The sequence below is a fragment of the Scyliorhinus canicula genome, chromosome 17 (genome assembly GCF_902713615.1).
Source record: "Scyliorhinus canicula chromosome 17, sScyCan1.1, whole genome shotgun sequence".
Classification (NCBI taxonomy): Eukaryota; Metazoa; Chordata; class Chondrichthyes; order Carcharhiniformes; family Scyliorhinidae; genus Scyliorhinus; species Scyliorhinus canicula.
Window position 1 is genome coordinate 110,852,011 of NC_052162.1, and position 17,381 is coordinate 110,869,391.

The 17,381-nt window shown below is 50.0% G+C and overlaps 1 protein-coding gene across 1 annotated transcript in view; it reads right to left on the reverse strand.

Annotated features, from left to right (window-relative positions):
- Positions 1–10,016: 10,016 nt before the first annotated feature.
- The window catches only part of LOC119951518 (zinc finger protein 420-like), a 61,090-nt gene continuing 53,725 nt past the window's right edge, over positions 10,017–17,381 (reverse strand). Inside the window, exons 5-6 of the mRNA XM_038774721.1 lie at positions 14,653–14,819; positions 10,017–12,112 (exon numbers count right to left, since the gene is read on the reverse strand). Of these exons, the coding sequence (XP_038630649.1) occupies positions 11,063–12,112; positions 14,653–14,819 (1,217 nt within the window). The 3' untranslated portion in view covers positions 10,017–11,062. The remainder of the gene's footprint in view (positions 12,113–14,652; positions 14,820–17,381) is intronic.

Consider the following 17,381-nt stretch of genomic DNA (forward strand, 5'->3'; position numbering starts at 1 on the left):
TTTTTCCAATTAAGGGGGAATTTAGCCTGGCCAATCCACCTACCCTCCACATCTTTGGGTTGTGGGGGCGAAACCCACGCAAACACGGGGAGAATGTGCAAATTCCACTCGGACAGTGACCCGGGGCCGGGATCGAACCTGGTACCTCAGCGGCGTGAGGCAGCAGTGCTAACCACTGCGCCACCGTGCTGCCCCCATCTCTTACTTTTAAGAAAACCATTAATCTTCACAGTTCACTTGCTTTGCTTGCCAGCAGCTGGAAAATGGAAGCAGCACTGCTCTGTAATTTGGCACCAAAAGCACGTGACTGGAGACAGCTCTCGGGTCCCAGGTTCGATTCCCGGCTTGGATGACTGTCGGTGTGGAGTCTGCACGTTCTCCCTGTGTCTGCCAGTGTCTGCGTGGGTTTCCTCCGGGTGCTCCGGTTTCCTCCCACAGTCCCCAAAGATGTGGGGCGCGATTCCCCGCTGCCCACGACGGGTCGGAGAATAGCGGGAGGGCCTTCACGACATTTTTCCCGACCTCCCGCTATTCTCCCCCCCCCCCCCCCCCCCCCCCCCCCCCCCACGGCCGCCCCACAACACGAATCGCTGCTCGCCGTTTTCTACGCGAACAGCGATTCTCCCCAGGCCGATGGGCCGAGTTCCCAGGCCTTTACGGCCGTTTTCACGAATGCAAACACACCTGCTCTCACCGTTCGTGAAACGGCCGCAAAGTGCCGTCCTGGACAACCACGCACCACGGCCGTGCCAAGGGTGGCATGGGCCTGGATCAGTCGGCACCGATTGCGGGCAGCGGGTCCGATACCCCGCGCACTCTTTGTTCCTCCGCCGTCCCGCAGGATCAGTCCGCGGGGCGGCTGAGGGGCATGACGACCCGTGCATGCGCGGGTTTGATGCATATGTGTGATGACGTCATCCTCGCATGCGCGGGTTGGAGCCGTCCAACCCGCGCCTGCGCGGCTGACGTCATAGTGCGCGTCAGCCGCCGTGACGCTTGGCGCGCGGGCGTAGCGACGGTCGCTAAGCCCGCGATGCCGTGCTTCACGGGGCCGCGCTGCTAGCCCCGCCCGGGGGGAAGAATCGGGTCCCGGGAGGGGGCGCGGAGGCTGCCGTGAAACACGGCCAGTTTCACGGCAGCCTTTATGACTCTCCACATTTGCGGAGGATCGCGCCCGTGCTGTTCGGTAATTTAGACATTCCGAATTCTCCCTCTAAGTACCCGAACTGGCGCCGGAATGAGGCGACCAGGGGATTTTCGCAGTAACTTCATTGCAATATTAATGTAAGCCTACTTGTGACAATAAAAATTATTATTCATCTGTTGTTTGTATACATTTGACCAATAGTTAATGTTAATAAATCATTTATAGCTTTAACTACATATTTTCTTGTAATATTAATCGGGCCATCCAACAAGAACATTATTTGGTACCAGGACTAGATGGTATTAAACACTGAGAAAAAAATATCACATCATAGAGTGAAGCCTGCCACGGGATCCACAGGGATTTGAAACTTTTGCAGACTGCAAGAATGAACCACATGGAGTTGTTGAAGCCACCAATGGGTCTCAGATTTCATGGTAATGTGGGGCGAAATTCTCCGATCCTGAATCACCCGGGGCCGGCGTAAATCCCGCCCCCACCATGGCCGGAATTCTCCGCCACCCGGGAATTGGCGGGGGCAGGAATCGCGCCCCGCCGATTGGCGAGCCCCCTGCGGCGATTCTCCGGCCCGCGATGGGCCGAAGTCCCGCCACTGCGAGGCCTCTCCTGCCGCCGTGGCTTGAACCACCTCTGGTGGCGGTGGGATTGGCGACGCAAGCGGGCCCCCGGGGTCCTGGGGGGGGGGGGGGGGGGGCGCGGGGCGATCGGACCCCGGGGGGAGCCCCCACGGTGTCCTGGCCCGCGATCGGGGCCCACCGATAGGCGGGCGGGCCAGTGCCGTGGGGGCACTCTTTTTCTTCCGCCGCCGCCACGGCCTCCACCATGGCGGAGGCGGAAGAGAACCCCCTACCGCGCATGCGGCGGTGGTGACATCAGCGGCCGCTGACGCACCGGCGCATGCGCGAACCGGCGAAGGCCTTTCGGCCAGCCCCGACGCCGGCCGGCGGGTGTCAAAGGCCGTTGGCGTCGGTTTTGCCGCCAGCCGGTGTGGCGCCAACCACTCCGCGCGGGCCTAGCCCCTAAATGTGAGGAGAATTCCGCACCTTTGAGGAGGCCCGACGCCAGAGTGGTTCGCGCCACTCCGCTACGCTGGGACCCCCCCCACCCCGCCGGGTAGGGGAGAATCCCGGCCGTGGACAACAATTGGCGTGTGTTTAAACAACAATTGAATCTGTTTCTTACTGCAGTAAATTTAGGCGATCAATCAGATTCACAAAAGGTAGTGATGCTCCTAACCACGGCAGGGCCCGAAGCAATTGCTGTGTTTAATACGTTTCAATTTGCAAACGATGAAGATAGTAAAAATTGCAACAACGTAATTTGAAGACTCGCTGAAAATTGCACCCCCAGAAAGAATGAAATTTCTCAACACTATGGGCTGGATTCTCCGTAGCCCAACGCTGAAATTGTGTTTGGCGATTGGGCGAAGTATGGATTTCCACGCCGAAGTGATGCCAGCACCGGTTTGACACCGGTCCGCCATACTCTGCCACCTCCAAACTGGCGTCATCATGATCGGCCGGCCCACCCGCCATGCTCCATCCCCAATGGGCCGAGATCCCGATGGCACGGGCCGCATGTGGTCCCAACCTTGCGGGAACCCAGCGTGATGGCTGCGGACTGTGTCCAACTCTGCCACACTCGACCGGGATCCATGCCGCTGGCCAGGGGGAACTCCTACTAGGGCTTGGGTGACTGGTGGGAAGTAGCCAAGTACTGTAGTGGGATTCCCAGGTATCTGCTGCTCTCGTCATTCTGATGGTAGTGGTCGTGGGTTTGTACGGTGCAGTCTCAGGAACCTTGGCGAGTTACTGCAGTGCAAATTATAGATGGTATACACGGTAGCTTCTGTGCGTCGGTGGTGGAGGGAGTGAATGTTTGTGGAAGGGATGACAATCAAGTCGGCTGCTCTATCTTGGATGGTGTCAAGGCAGGGATTGTGGAGTCAGGAGGTGAGTCACTTGCCGTAGGATTCCCAACCTCTGACCTGCTTTTCTAGCCACAGTATTTATATGGATAGTCCAGTTATGTTTCTAGTCAATGACTTTTTAAAAATAAATTTAGAGTACCCAATAAATTTTTCCAATTAAGGAGCAGTTTAGCGTGGCCAATCCACCTAGCCTGCACAGCTTTTGAGTTGTGGGGGTGAAACCCACGCAAACAGGGGGGAATGTGGAAACTCCACACGGAGAGTGACCCAGAGCCACGATCGCACCTGGGACCTCGGCGCCGTGAGGCTGCAGTGCTAACCATTGCGCCGCCGTACTGTCCTGTTTCTAGTCAATAACCCCCATGATGTCCATAGTGGTGCATTCAGCGATGGTAATCACAGTAAGAAGTCTTACAACACCAGGTTAAAGTCCAACAGGTTTGTTTCAAACACGAGCTTTCGGAGCACTGCTCCTTCCTCAGGAGACTTCAGACCTGAGGAAGGAGCAGTGCTCCGAAAGCTCGTGTTTGAAACAAACCTGTTGGACTTTAACCTGGTGTTGTAAGACTTCTTACTGTGCTCACCCCAGTCCGACGCCGGCATCTCCACATCAGCGATGGTAATGCCATTGAATGTCAAGGGCTGATGATTAGATTCTCTCTTGTTGGAGATGGTCATTGCCTGGCACTTATGTGACGCGGATGTAACTTGCCGCTTGTCAGCCCATGCCTGGATATTGTCCAGGTCTTGCTCCATTTGGACATGGACTACTTCATTATCTGAGGAGTCATGAATGTACAGAACATTATAGAACATTCGTGCGAAACATTGTGCTGTAATCCGCAAACAGCACCACTTCTAACCTTATGATGGGAGGTAATTGATGAAGCAGCTTAAGATGGTTGGGCCTAGGACACTCTCCTGAGGAACTTCTGCAATGATGTCCTGCAGCTGAGGTGACTGACCTCCAACAACCACAACCATCTTCCTTTGTGCCAGGAATGATTCCAATCAGAATATTATTGAAACACAGAGTGGTTACAATCCATGACATCTTTGCCGGCTCTCTCCAAGTGCTACCTTGCTCATTTCATTTCCCCAGCCTCCCGTAGCCCTGCAAATATTTTCTCTTGATAATCATTCAAGTTCCTTTTGAAAACTACATTGAGTCTGCCTCCAGCACCTTCTCAGGAAGCACGATCCAGATTCTAACCCCTTGCAGCATTAAGAACGTCTTTCCTCACCTCCCCTTTGCTTCATGTGCTCATCCCTGCAAATCTGGGTCCTCTGCTTGCAGATCCTTCCACCAAAGGAAATAGTTGATCTCCGCCTACACTGACCGGACCCCTCATGCATTTTGAACAGCTCTGTCAAACCTCCCTCGCCCTTCACTCCTCCAATCTATCCTACTGAACTCCCTCGTCCCCGAGATCATTCTCTTGAATCTTTTCCACTCTCTCTCTAATATCTTCACATCCTTCCCAAAGTGTGGTCCCCACAATAGGATACAATTCCACTCCGCCCGCCCCCACCCCAGCTGTTGGCGAACTGGAGCCTTGCAAAGGTCCACCATGACATCCTTGCTTTTGTGTTCCATGTCTCCATTAATAAAGACAAGGATCCCACAGGCTTTCACTACAGGCCTATAAAGGTGCACTGTAGCAGCATGGGGTCATGAAGGATAAGCTCTCGTCTTATCTGAGAGACAAGAGACTGACGGTATGAACACAGCTGATTTAGTCGGCACATCCAGGATGTTAAACTCCAGGCTGGACACGGGGATTACTGACATCGGCAGAAACAGACCTCAGGCAATGTCTCTACCATCTTCACCCCATCCCCGGAAAGGTAATCCTACCTAGTCAAACGTATTTTTCGCTTACAACCTGAGCTGAGAGAAACTGAATGAAGAAAGAAACCTAATCAGCTTTACCAGCTATAGACTGGCGACTGAAATTAAGTGATCTCCCGCTTTGCTGTTTTCAAAAGAATTGGCTCAGAGGAGAAAATATATTACTACAGCAGAGAAAATCTTTTTTCAAGTTGACCGATATCAGCATTTCGAATCTTCACTGAAGAACTCCAGGATAATGTTATTATTTTTATTTAATTTAGAGTACCCAATTCATTTTTTCCAATTAAGGGCCAATTTAGCATGTTCAATCCACCTACCCTGCACACCTTGGGTTGTAGGGGGGGGGGGGAAACCCATGTAAACACAGGGAGAATGTGCAAACTCCACACCAACAGTGACCCAGAGCCAGGATCGAACCTGGGACCTCGGCGCCGTGAGGCAGCAGTGCTAACCACTGCGCCGCCGTGCTGCCCCGGATATTGTTATAAATAAATGGGATTTATGAGGATATAACTATGAGACGACAACTCTTTTATATTTGCTTGCGAATGCTTATTCTATAAAAATCAATCATGGATTACATTATTGTAATGAATGTGTGAAGACTCTGGAGGCCCAAGAAGGTAGGTGTATCAGAGAGTTTATTTACATCAAAGAAACAATCATCACGGCGGTGTCCAACACGATAGATCCCGTTAGGACTACCAGAATGTCGGTCCCTATCCAGGCCAGGTTTTATTGAGCCCGTTAACGAGCCCTAGTTGGGCGTGCCTCCACCCACTAGCGGGGTAACCCCTATTCTATGAGGCCCATGGGGAGATCGATTAGCGTAGCCTTGTAGGCTTCATGAGGGTTATCACGGAATTCTGTATCACAGAATGATCAGTAATTAAAACTAGGTACAACATGACAATTCAACTGAAGATTACATACAAATTTCAAATCCTTAAGAAACAATTTGGATATTCAAACAAATGTTGTTCTTAAGACCATACTTACAATCCAGTATAATTCCGTAATGGTATGTAATGTCCTTGTCTCAAACTTTTAAGAGGAATTATCCCAGAACTCGGCCCTTTGTGTCCTAAGGATGACTAACCATGTCTCGGTGGGATGTCTTTTAAGAAATTGTCTTCATTTCTGTACCTGTGACAAATCAAGCTGGCGTTGTCTATTGTGTTTGACAAAAACATTTTGAAAATAAGTCTTATTGTTTTGAATCCTTGAGGGTCATGTTGTTTACTGTCTCGGTCCTTACAGATATTTGGCATTTTTCCAGAAGTTGGACATTCAAGGTTTTTTTTTCATGAGTTCATGCGCTGTGTCTTGTGTTGAGTAGATTTCTTTTGCAATGATTCAAATTCTGCATGATAGAGTTTAATTTTTACCGCAGTAATGTAATCAACACTTCAATTTCTTGATGAAATGGGTCACTTCCTTGACACCACAGCTGTCAGACTGAACATGGTTCTGTCCTGGATGTGATTAAAAGCAGCAATAACATCAGAATCCAATCCCTGTCATCATCTGTGAATTCAAGTGTCTCTCAGCAGCTTGGATGAACAAGTGAATCCCTTTCTGCACACAGTGCAGGTGAATGGCCTTTCTCGAGTGTGAATGTGCCTGATCAGCTGGGCAGAGCGGGCAAATTCCTTCCCACACTGAGAGTAGGTGAACGGCCTCTCCCCAATGTGAGCTCGCTGGTGGGTCTGCAGGCTGGATAAATTACTGGATCCCTTCCCACACTCAGAGCAGGCGAACAGTCTCTTCCTTGTGTGAATGCGTCTGTAACTGGACATGGTTTGCATGTCAGTGATTTATTTACAAAAGAGCCAGAGGGGAGAGGGAATCAGACCAGCTCTTCCTATCGGGCACAAAACAAACCAACAACAGGCTGCAGCCGGATTCTACATTTTAAAAAAATGTTTTCCAAGATGGCGCCAGAATGTGGCGACTTTCTGTGAGCTCTCCCCTGCAGATCCTCTTCCTACATTTTTTATGATCGATATTATAGTATGATCTATAAGTATTAATTATTATTGTATGTTCTCTGCATTTATGTATGGAGTAAACTGCCAGGACTGTACGCAGAATACTTTTCACTGTACTCAGTACATGTGACAATCAATCAATCGTAATGTCCTCAAAGAATTCTCGTAAATTAGTTGACCATGACCTGCCCTTTATGAACCCATGCTGTGTTTGCCCAATGGACAATTTCTATACAGATGTCTCGCTATTTCTTCCTTAATGATAGATTCAAGCATTTTCCACGACAGAAGTTAAGCTAACTGGCCTATAGTTACCCGCCTTTTTGTCTACCTCCTTTTTTAAACAGTGGTCTCACTGCTAATTTCTAATCCGCCGGGACCACCCCAGAGACTACTGAATTTTGGTAAATTGCCACAAGTGCATTTACAATTTCCCCCGCCATCGCTTTTAGTACCCTGGGATGCATTCCATCAGGGCCAGGAGACTTGTCTACCTTTAGCCCCCATGAGCTTACCCAACACTACCTCTTTAGTGATAATGATCGGTCCTCACCTGGAATAGCCTCCTTGCCAACAATTACTGGCATGTTATTTGTGTCTTCCACTGTGAAGACCAACACAAAATACCTGTTCGATGCCTCGGCCATTTCCTATTATTAAATCCCCCTTCTCATCCGCGAAAGGATCAATGTTGACCGTAGCCACTCTTTTTTGTTTTATTTGTAGAAAAGTTTGATGTCTGTTTTTATATTCTGAGCTAATTTAGTCTCATAATCTATCTTATTTTCCTTTATAGCTTTTTTCGTGGCTTTCTGTTGACTTTTAAAGATTTCCCAATCCTCTAGTTTCCCATTAATCTTTGCCACTTTGTATGCATTTTCTTTCAATTTGATACCCTCCTTTATTTCCTCAGATATCCATGGCTGATTATCCCTTCCTTTTCACTGGTACATACTTTTGCTGAGACCATAGAACATAGAACAGTACAGCACAGAACAGGCCCTTCGGCCCTCAATGTTGTGCCGAGCCATGATCACCCTACACAAACCCACGTATCCACCCTATACCCGTAACCCAACAACCCCCCCTTAACCTTACTTTTATTAGGACACTACGGGCAATTTAGCATGGCCAATCCACCTAACCCGCACATCTTTGGACTGTGGGAGGAAACCGGAGCACCCGGAGGAAACCCACGCACACAGGGGGAGGACGTGCAGACTCCACACAGACAGTGACCCAGCCGGGAATCGAACCTGGGACCCTGGAGCTGTGAAGCATTTATGCTAACCACCATGCTACCCTGCTGCCCCAGTGAAAAATCACTTTGAAAGTACTCCACTGTTCCTCAATTGTCCCACCATAAAGTCTTTGCTCCCAGTCTACCTGAGCCAACTTCTCCTTCATCCTATTGTAATCTCCTTTGTTTAAGAACAAGACATTGGCATTGGATTTTTTCTTCTCACCCTCTATCTGTATTTTAAATTCAACCATACTGTGATCGCTCCTTCAGAGAGGATCCCTAACTATGAGATTATTAATTATTCCCGTCTCATTCCACAGGACCAGATCTAGGATAGTTTCCTCCCTCATAGGTTCCATTACATACTGTTCGAGAAAACTATCTCAGATACATTCTATGAACTCCTCCTCAAGGCTGCCCTGATTGACCTAGTTTGACCAATCGACATGTAGATTAAACTCCCCTATGATAATTACCGTACCATTTTTACATGCATCAGTTATTTCTTCGTTTATTGCCTGCCCCACCATGATGTTATTATTTGCTGGTCTATAGACTACGCCTATGAGTGACCTTTTCTCCTTGCTAATTCTAATTTCCACCCAAATGGATTCAACCTTTTTCTCCATAGAACCTATATCATCTCTCACTACCACCCTGATGTCAACTTTAACTATCAGAGCTACACCACCTTCCTGTCTGTCCTTCAGAATAGTCGGATACCCCTGGATATTTAACTCCCAGTTGTGACCACCCTGTAACCATGTCTCTGTAATGGCCACTAAATCATACTCATTCCCGAATTGTGCCGTCAACTTATTTACCTTGTTCTGAATGCTACGAGCATTCAGGTAAAGTGCCCTTATACTAGTTTTGATAGCTTCTTTCTGAATCCTAATATCTCCATTAATTACATCTCCTCTTCTTCCCTTTAACTGTCTTCATGATTTTCTATGTGGTTGAACACACCTCCCCACATGCTAACCTGCTGCTTTGCTTCCCATTAACCATTATACTTCCCAGTTTTACCCTTCCCCCCCCCCACTTGTGACCTCCATATTTATCCTTTCTGTGAGAACACTGGTCCCAGATTAGTTCGGATGGAGACCGTCCCAATGGTACAGATCTCCCCCTGTCCCAATACTGATGCCAATGCCCCATGAAATGGAACCCATCGTTCCCGCACCACTCCTTTAGCCACGTGTTTACTACCCTCATTTTCTCATCTCTGTGCCAATTCGCATATGGCTTGGGTAGTAATCCAGAGATTATGGCCCTTGAGGACCTGTTCTTTAATTTAGTTCCTAGTGCCTGATAATCCCCCTTGCCTCTGTTGTTTTTCCCAACATGGACCACACCAACTGGATCCTCCCTCTCCCTCTTCAATATCCTTTCAAGTTGGTCAGAGATGTCCCTCACCCTGGCACAGGGCAGGCAACATACCATGTGGGACTCTCAATCCTGCTCACAAAGGGTGCTGTCTATCCCCCTAATTATAGAATCTCCTAAAACTACTACTTTGCTCCCCCACATGAATGACCTCCTGTACGACAGTGCAGTGGTCGGCTAGCTCATCCTCCCGACACCCCTTCTCCTCATCCACACAGGGAGCAGGTACCTCATACCTGTTGGACCAGGTCAAGATCTCAGCTCCTCTGTTCCTGAATTCAGGATCCCTCCACCTGTCTCACTTGCAGTCACACTCTGCTCTCCCTGACCACTGACCGAATTTGAGGTACCCAATCCACGGGGCGTGACTGCCTCCTGAAACAAAAGTCCAGTTAACTCTCTCCCACCCCCCCCCCCCCCCCCCCCCCCTGCCCCCCTGACCGGATGTGCCACAGAGTCTGAAGCTCAGATTCCAGTTCATCAGCTTTGAGCCGAAATTCCTCCAGCATTCAACACTTGCTGCAGATGAGGTCCTGCAGCAATAATCTAGGGAGCTGGGGAGTTGACTGAAAAGCAGGACCTCAAACGTTCTGATCTCTGGATCACTCCCAGTGCCACATGTTGGTGGGTAAAGGAATTGGAGGATAGAGCAGATGAATGTGTGGCTGAAGAGCTGGTGCAGGAGGGAGGGTTTAGTTACCAGGATCACTGGGTCCGTTTCTCGAGGTTGAGCTAATGTGGCAGGGGGATGGATTTATAATGGTTCTGGACCAGAACCCCAAATTTTGTTAAGATTCTGGACTCGACCCCAATTATTTGCATTTGGTAAAACACTGGCGGGAAAAATAAAGGAAAATCCCAGGTGTTTTATAAGTATATTGAGGACAAGAGGGTAACCACGGAACGTGAAGGGCCCATTAAGGGACTTGTGTCGAGTCAGAAGGCGTTGGGTGAGGTATTAAATGAGTATTTTGCATCTATCTTCATTATTCAGAAGGTCAACGTAGATAGAGAAATCAGGGAGGGGAACTGTGATATAATTGAACGGATTGGCATTGAGAGGGAGGAGGCATTCGTGGTTTTAGCAGGCTTAAATGTGGATAAATCCCCAAGCCGAGATGAGGTGTATCCCCAGGATGCTGTGTGAGGCAAGGGAGGAGATTGCACGGTCTCTGACAATAATTTTCTAATCCTCTCTGGCAACAGGTGAGGTGCCAGTGGATTGGAGGACGGATAATGTTGTACCATTATTCGAAAAGAGAAGTCGGGAAAAACACTGGATTACAGGCCACTGAGTCGACCTTCAGTGGTCGGAAAATTATTGAAAGAAATTCTGAGGGACAGAATTAATCTCCACTTGGAGGGGCAACGATTAATCAGCCTGGGTTTGTCAAAGGAAGATCATGTCTTACTTTGAATTTTTAGGGAAGGTGACTAGATGAGGGTGGTGCAGTTGATGTAGTCGACATGGACTTCGCGAAGGTCTCTAATCGGTGTGACGGCCTTGGTGTCTCAACAGGTTGAATGAAGTAGTGAATCCCTTCCCGCACACGGTGCAGGTGAACGGCCGCTCCGCGGCGTGTACCTGCCAGTGTGCCCGCAGGGCCGACGGATCATCAAATCTGTTCCCACACATCGAGCAGACAAATTGCGGCTTCTTGGTGTGACGACGCTGGTGGGTCCGCAGGTTGAATGACTGAGTGAATCCCTTCCCACACTCCGAGCAGGTGAACGGCCTCTCCCCAGTGTGAACCCGCTTGTGTGCCAGGAGGTTGGACGATTCGCTGAAACCCTTCCCACACTCGGAGCAGGTGAATGGCCGCTCCCCGGAATGGATCCGCCGATGCCTCCGAAGGTTGGACGAATCAGTGAATCCCTTCCCGCACTCGGAGCAGGTGAATGGCCTCTCCCCAGTGTGGACCCGCTGGTGTTTCAGGAAATCAGAGGAATGAGCAAATCCCTTGCCGCACACGGTGCAGGTGAACGGCTGTTCCCCGGCATGTACCTGCCAGTGCGTTTGCAGAGCCGATGGATCACCGAATCCGCTCCCACACATGTAGCAGACAAATGGGCTCTCCCCGGTGTGACGACGCTGGTGGGTCAGCAGATGGGATGAATGAGCGAATCCCTTCCCGCACACAGAGCAGGTGAACGGCCTCTCCCCGGTATGAACCCGCTTGTGTGCCAGCAGGTTGGATGAATCGCTGAAGCCCTTCCCACACTCGGAGCAGGTGAACGGCCTCTCCCCGGAATGGATGCGGCGGTGCCTATGAAGGTTCGACGAATTAGTGAATCCCTTCCCACACTCAGAGCAGGAGAACGACCTCTCACCGGTGTGAACTCGCTGGTGTGAATGCAGGCTGGATGAATCGCTAAATCCCTTCCCACACTGCGAGCAGGTGAACGGCCTCTCCCCGGTGTGAATGCGTTGGTGAGATTCCAGTTGGGATGGGTAATTGAATCCTTTCCCACACTCCCCACATTTCCATGGTTTCGCCATGATGTGGGTGTCCTTCTTCCTCTCCAGGTCAGACAATCAGCTTAAGCCTCACCCATGCGCACACCAGGAATACAGGTCTCTCCGCTGTGAATGGTGCAATTTTTGTGTAACTGGTTAAAGTTCGTTTCACTGGAACACTCTCACTCCAATGTCTGTCTCGGTGCTTCTCCAGTTACACTGGAGCGCAATAACCTTTCCCAGAGAGAAACATTTCTCCTTCCACATTCAAAGGCCGATGACGTTCGGACCCTGATGAATCGAGTGACTCTGTCAGATCTTGGTGTGATTGATGGTACGAATTTCCTATCTGTCAATTCTCCCCTGTTGACACCCTGCAAAAGGAATTGACAGTCATCATCACTCGAGGTACAGGACCGAAATTCATAGCAGATTATTCTACTTTATACCCAATTTTTCGCCAGCCTTTCCCGTCATGTGCGGATGCCTACATTCCCACACTCCTCAATTTGGAATGCTGCTCCATCCTACCCTACTCCAAACTCCTCCACCAAATTGACACCTGTCTCATCCGCTCCTCAGGACCCACTCTGATCTCGCCACTGAGTTGCACGTTCTTCCCGCTTTGAGTCTGTCCATTTCCCAATTTCAGGCACACTCCCCACCCATCCTTTACCGATCCACCCGTTGCTCTACCCCAGAATCTTTAGGAGTCGGTCCATCCTCCACCACCATATTTGCAGAACTATCCAGTACTAAAATCAATGACATTCCCACCATGAACCCTCATTTCACTCACACACCTCAAAATGCTTGGAAGCAATCACAACCAGCTGTCCAAATAATTTATGTCCTTCTTTCTTCGTGAGACAGAGGTCTGCATTTATTAATAATTTAATGAGTAGTCAATCCCAGTCATAACTCCGCACTGGGAGCTTCCACTGGACAATGAAGACAGAACAAACCTTGGGGGAGGGGAAGGAGAACATACCTCCTCCCTGATTGGTTGGAGGACCGCCTAGTCCTCCGGTCCAAGATCCGATGACCATTGGTCTAGCCATCCGTCCCTGAAGCACGATGGACGTCACATTGGGGTGACGGGTCGTATCCAGCCCCGCCCTCCCCTGACTCATTAGAGGACCGCCCGCTACTTGGGCGGAATACCCAATCGTCATTGGTTCATCTGGCTATCAATCGGCTGCGCTTGACGTCATGTTCACAGTTTCGGTTCTCCGCCACGAGGAGAGAGAGGCGACCAGACTGTAGCCCTCTGTGATTGGTTGGAGGACCGGGTGATCCTCCGGGCGGACAACTGTTCACCATTGGTCCAGTGAGCTGTCAATCATTCGCAGAGTGGGGCGGTGCAGACGGAGGGGGACAAGCCAGAAGCCGAGGCGAATACAGAAACCGCTGAACCGGTCAGCGAGCAGCTTTTGGGGAGGAGGAGGCGATCTTTCAATTCAGAATGACTAATTTAAAATTATCTTTATTAACCTCCGCCTCAGATGCGTCGGCGGACAAACCCAGACTCCGACGCTGTTGACCAGGGTTACCGTGGAAACCGACCGCCATCTTGTGGACACAGGACAGGCTGCCAGGTGGATCAGGGCGCTTGCGCAGGGGCCACCGCCATCTTGTGGACCCAGGAAAGCCGGCCGGGTGGATCAGGGCGCTTGCGCAGGGGCCACCGCCATCTTGTGGACCCAGGAAAGCCGGCCGGGTGGATCAGGGCGCTTGCGCAGGTGCCACCGCCATCTTGTGGCAGGGTCAATTTGTGGGCGGGGCTTCGTGTTACCAACATTGATCCCAGTGCCCGGGAGAGAAATCAGTGACTCCAATTGAGTTCATTTCATGCTGCAGAAAACACAGACACGGACAATTTTCTCAACATTTTCATTTTTTTCTGTCACAGAATCATAGAATATACAGTGCAGAAGGAGGCCAATCGGCCCATCGAGTCTGCACCTGCCCTTGGAAAGAGCATCCCACCTAACCACACGCCTCCACCCTATCCCTGTAACACAGTAACTCCACCTAACCTTTTTGGACACTGAGGGCAATTTGTCATGGCCAATCCACCTAACCTGCACATCTTTGGACTGGGAGGAAACCCACGCAGACACGGGGAGAACGTGCAGACTCCACACAGACAGTGACCCAAGCCAGGAATCGAACCTGGGACCCTGGAGCTGTGAAGCAACTGTGTTAACCACTGTGCTACCGTGCTGCCCCTATGACTATCCTCCGGTTCTCTGGCATCTCTGTTGGCCAGAGAGGAATTGAAAATTGCTAGTGCCTCTGCTACTTCCTCCTTTGTTCACTCAACACCATGGGATATACTTCCTTCGGAGATTTGTCTACTTTTAAGCCTGCCAGACACTCAGAATATTCTCTCTGTCAATGTTAGTTTCTTTAAGTTTATCACAGTCCTTCCTGATTGCTATACCCAAGCTTTCTCTCTCAAGATTGAACACTGACATAAAGTATTCATTTACCTACAAACTTCGACTCCACACACAAGTTGCCGGTATGGTCCTTAATGGGCTGTATTCTTTCCCTCGTTATCCTTCAACCCATAATGTACTTGGAAAACAACTTAGGTTTTTCCTTAATTTTACCTGCCAGTATCCTTTCATGTACACTTTTTGCTCTGCTAATTTCCCTTTTGCACTTTCTTTGCGCCTCTCGGGCTTCTTCTGTTTTGAGCCCTCAATATCTGTCATAACCTTCCCTATTTCACCTGATCCAATGCTGTGTGTCCCTCGATATCCAGGGTTCACTGGATCTGTGTGTCCCATCCTTTTTCTTGATTGGAACATGTTGGCCCTGTCCTCTCCCTATTTCCTTCTTGAACCTGTCCCACTGATCTGTCATAGATTAACCTAAAAGTATCTGCTCCCAATCTACTCTGGCCAAATTATATCTGATCTTATTAAAATCGGGCCTTCCTATTTAGAACTTTGATCTCAGGCCCATCTTTGTCCTTTTCCTTTTTTTAAAAATAAATTTAGAGTGCCCATTTTTTTTCCCAATTAAGGGGCAATTTAGCTTGGCCAATCCACCTAACTTGCACAACTTTTGGTTGTGGGGGTGAAACTCACGCAGACACAGGGAGAATGTGCAAACTCCACACAGACAGTGACCTGGGACCAGGATTGAACTTGGGTTCTCAGTGCCATGAGGCAGCAGTGTTAACCTATCCTTATCCTTTTCCATAACAGTCTTGAATCTAACAGAGTTATGATCACTGTTTGCAAAATGCTCCCCCACTGATACTTCAATCACTTGCCCGGCATCATTACCGAAAATCAAGTCCAGGATCGTCCCCTCTCTTCTACGTACTGGCTTAAAACGTTCTCCTGGATGCCTTTTAAGAATTTCACTCCCTCTTAAGATTTCACATTTTGGCTTCTCCAGTTAATATTGGGGAAGTTGAAATCCCCCACTGTCACTACCCTATTACTTTGACACTTCTCTGAAATTTGCCTACATATCTGCTCTTCTATTTCTCTCCGACTGTCTGCAGGCCCATAAAACTCTCCCAGCCATCTGATTGCGCCTCTTTAGTTTTTAAGTTCGCCCCAATGGCTTCGTATGAAGAGCCTTCTGAGATGTCATCCCTTCTTACTGCTGTAATTGATTCTCTGATCAAAATTGCGACACCCCCTCCTCTTTTCTCTCCTTCCCTCTCTCGTCTGATGATCCTGAAACCTGGAATATTGAGCTGCCAATCTTGCCCCTCAAGCGTGTCTCAGTGACAGCAATGACATCATACCCCCATGTTTTTATTTGTGCCCTCAATTCATGTGCCTTGTTCGTCAGACTCCTTGCATTAAAATAAATACCAGCCAATCTTGCCAAAGTCCCTGTGAATAAATGGTCTAAACATTGTATGCCTTCCTGACTCACTTGATGTCTTTTCCAATTTTGGTTGTGCCTTCTCTCAGGATCCCAGGACCCTGCAAGTTAGTTTAAACCCTCCCCAACAGTACCATCAAACTTCCCTGCAAGGACACTGGCTCAGTTCGGTTCTGTTGCAAACCATTGGCGGCCAGCGGGGGCGGGATTCACGCAGCCCCCCGGCGATTCTCCGACCCGGCCGGGGGGGGGGGGGGGGGGTCGGAGATTCCCACCCCTTATCTATGGTTTAGCCCCTTATTTACTTTCATTGGTTCTAATTCTTAGCTGAGACTCCCTCCCTCTTATTGCGGTCGGTGGAGGGGAGGGGCCCTTTGAAATCCACGCTGAGGCGTTCAAAGGGACGGGACGCTTTCACCAGGCGCGCGCGGTCTGGCTGGTAGAAGTGCGGTTTGCACTCCACACAGACCTGGCAGTCTCTGGTGACTGTCTGTACTTCCTCGACGGAGTAGGGCAGATTGCGGGCTTTGATTAGGTGGTACAAACGAGTGACCCCCGGATGGCAAAAGCTCTCGTGCAAGGCATGGAGCTGGTCTACTTGTGCGCTGGCACATGTACCTCGGGAGAGGGCATCTGGGGGCTCGTTGAGCTTGCCGGGGCGATACAAGTTTCGTAATTATAGGTGGAGAGCTCGATTGTCCACCACAAGATTTTATCGTTTTTGATCTTGCCCCGTTGCGTGTTGTTGAACATGAAGGCAACCGACAGTTGGTCAGTGAGGAGGGTGAACCTCTTGCCGGCCAGGTAATGCCTCCAGTGCCGCACCGCCTCAACGATAGCCTGGGCCTCCTTTTCATCTGAGGAATGTCGAATTTCGGAGGCATAGAGGATGCGGGAAAAGAATGCCACGGGTCTGCCTGGCTGGTTTAGAGTGGCGGCCAGGGCGACATCGGAAGCGTCGCTCTCTACTTGGAAGGGCAGTGTCTCATCTACTGCGTGCATACCGGCCTTGGCTATGTCAGATCGAATACGGGCGAAGGCCTGTTCTGCCTCAACCGAAAGGGGAAATTGCGTGGACTGGATCAGTGGGCGGGCCTTGTCCGCGTATTGTGGGACCCACTGGGCATAGTAAGAAAAGAACCCTAGGCATCGTTTGAGAGCCTTGGGGCAGTGGAGGAGGGGAAGCTCCATGAGGGGGCGTATGCGGTCGGGATCGGGCCCCAGGAGTCCGTTTTGGACTACGTAGCCGAGGATGGCTAAGCGGTCTGTGCTGAATATGCACTTCTCCTTGTTATAAGTGAGATTGAGGAGAGATGCGGTGTGGAGAAATTTGGCAAGGTTGGCGTCATGGTCCTGCTGGTCGTGGCCGCAGATGGTGACATTATCTAAGTATGGAAACGTGGCCCGCAGTCCGTACCGGTCAACCATTCGGTCCATTTCTCGTTGAAAGACTGAGACCCCGTTAGTGACGCCGGAGGGAACCCTAAGG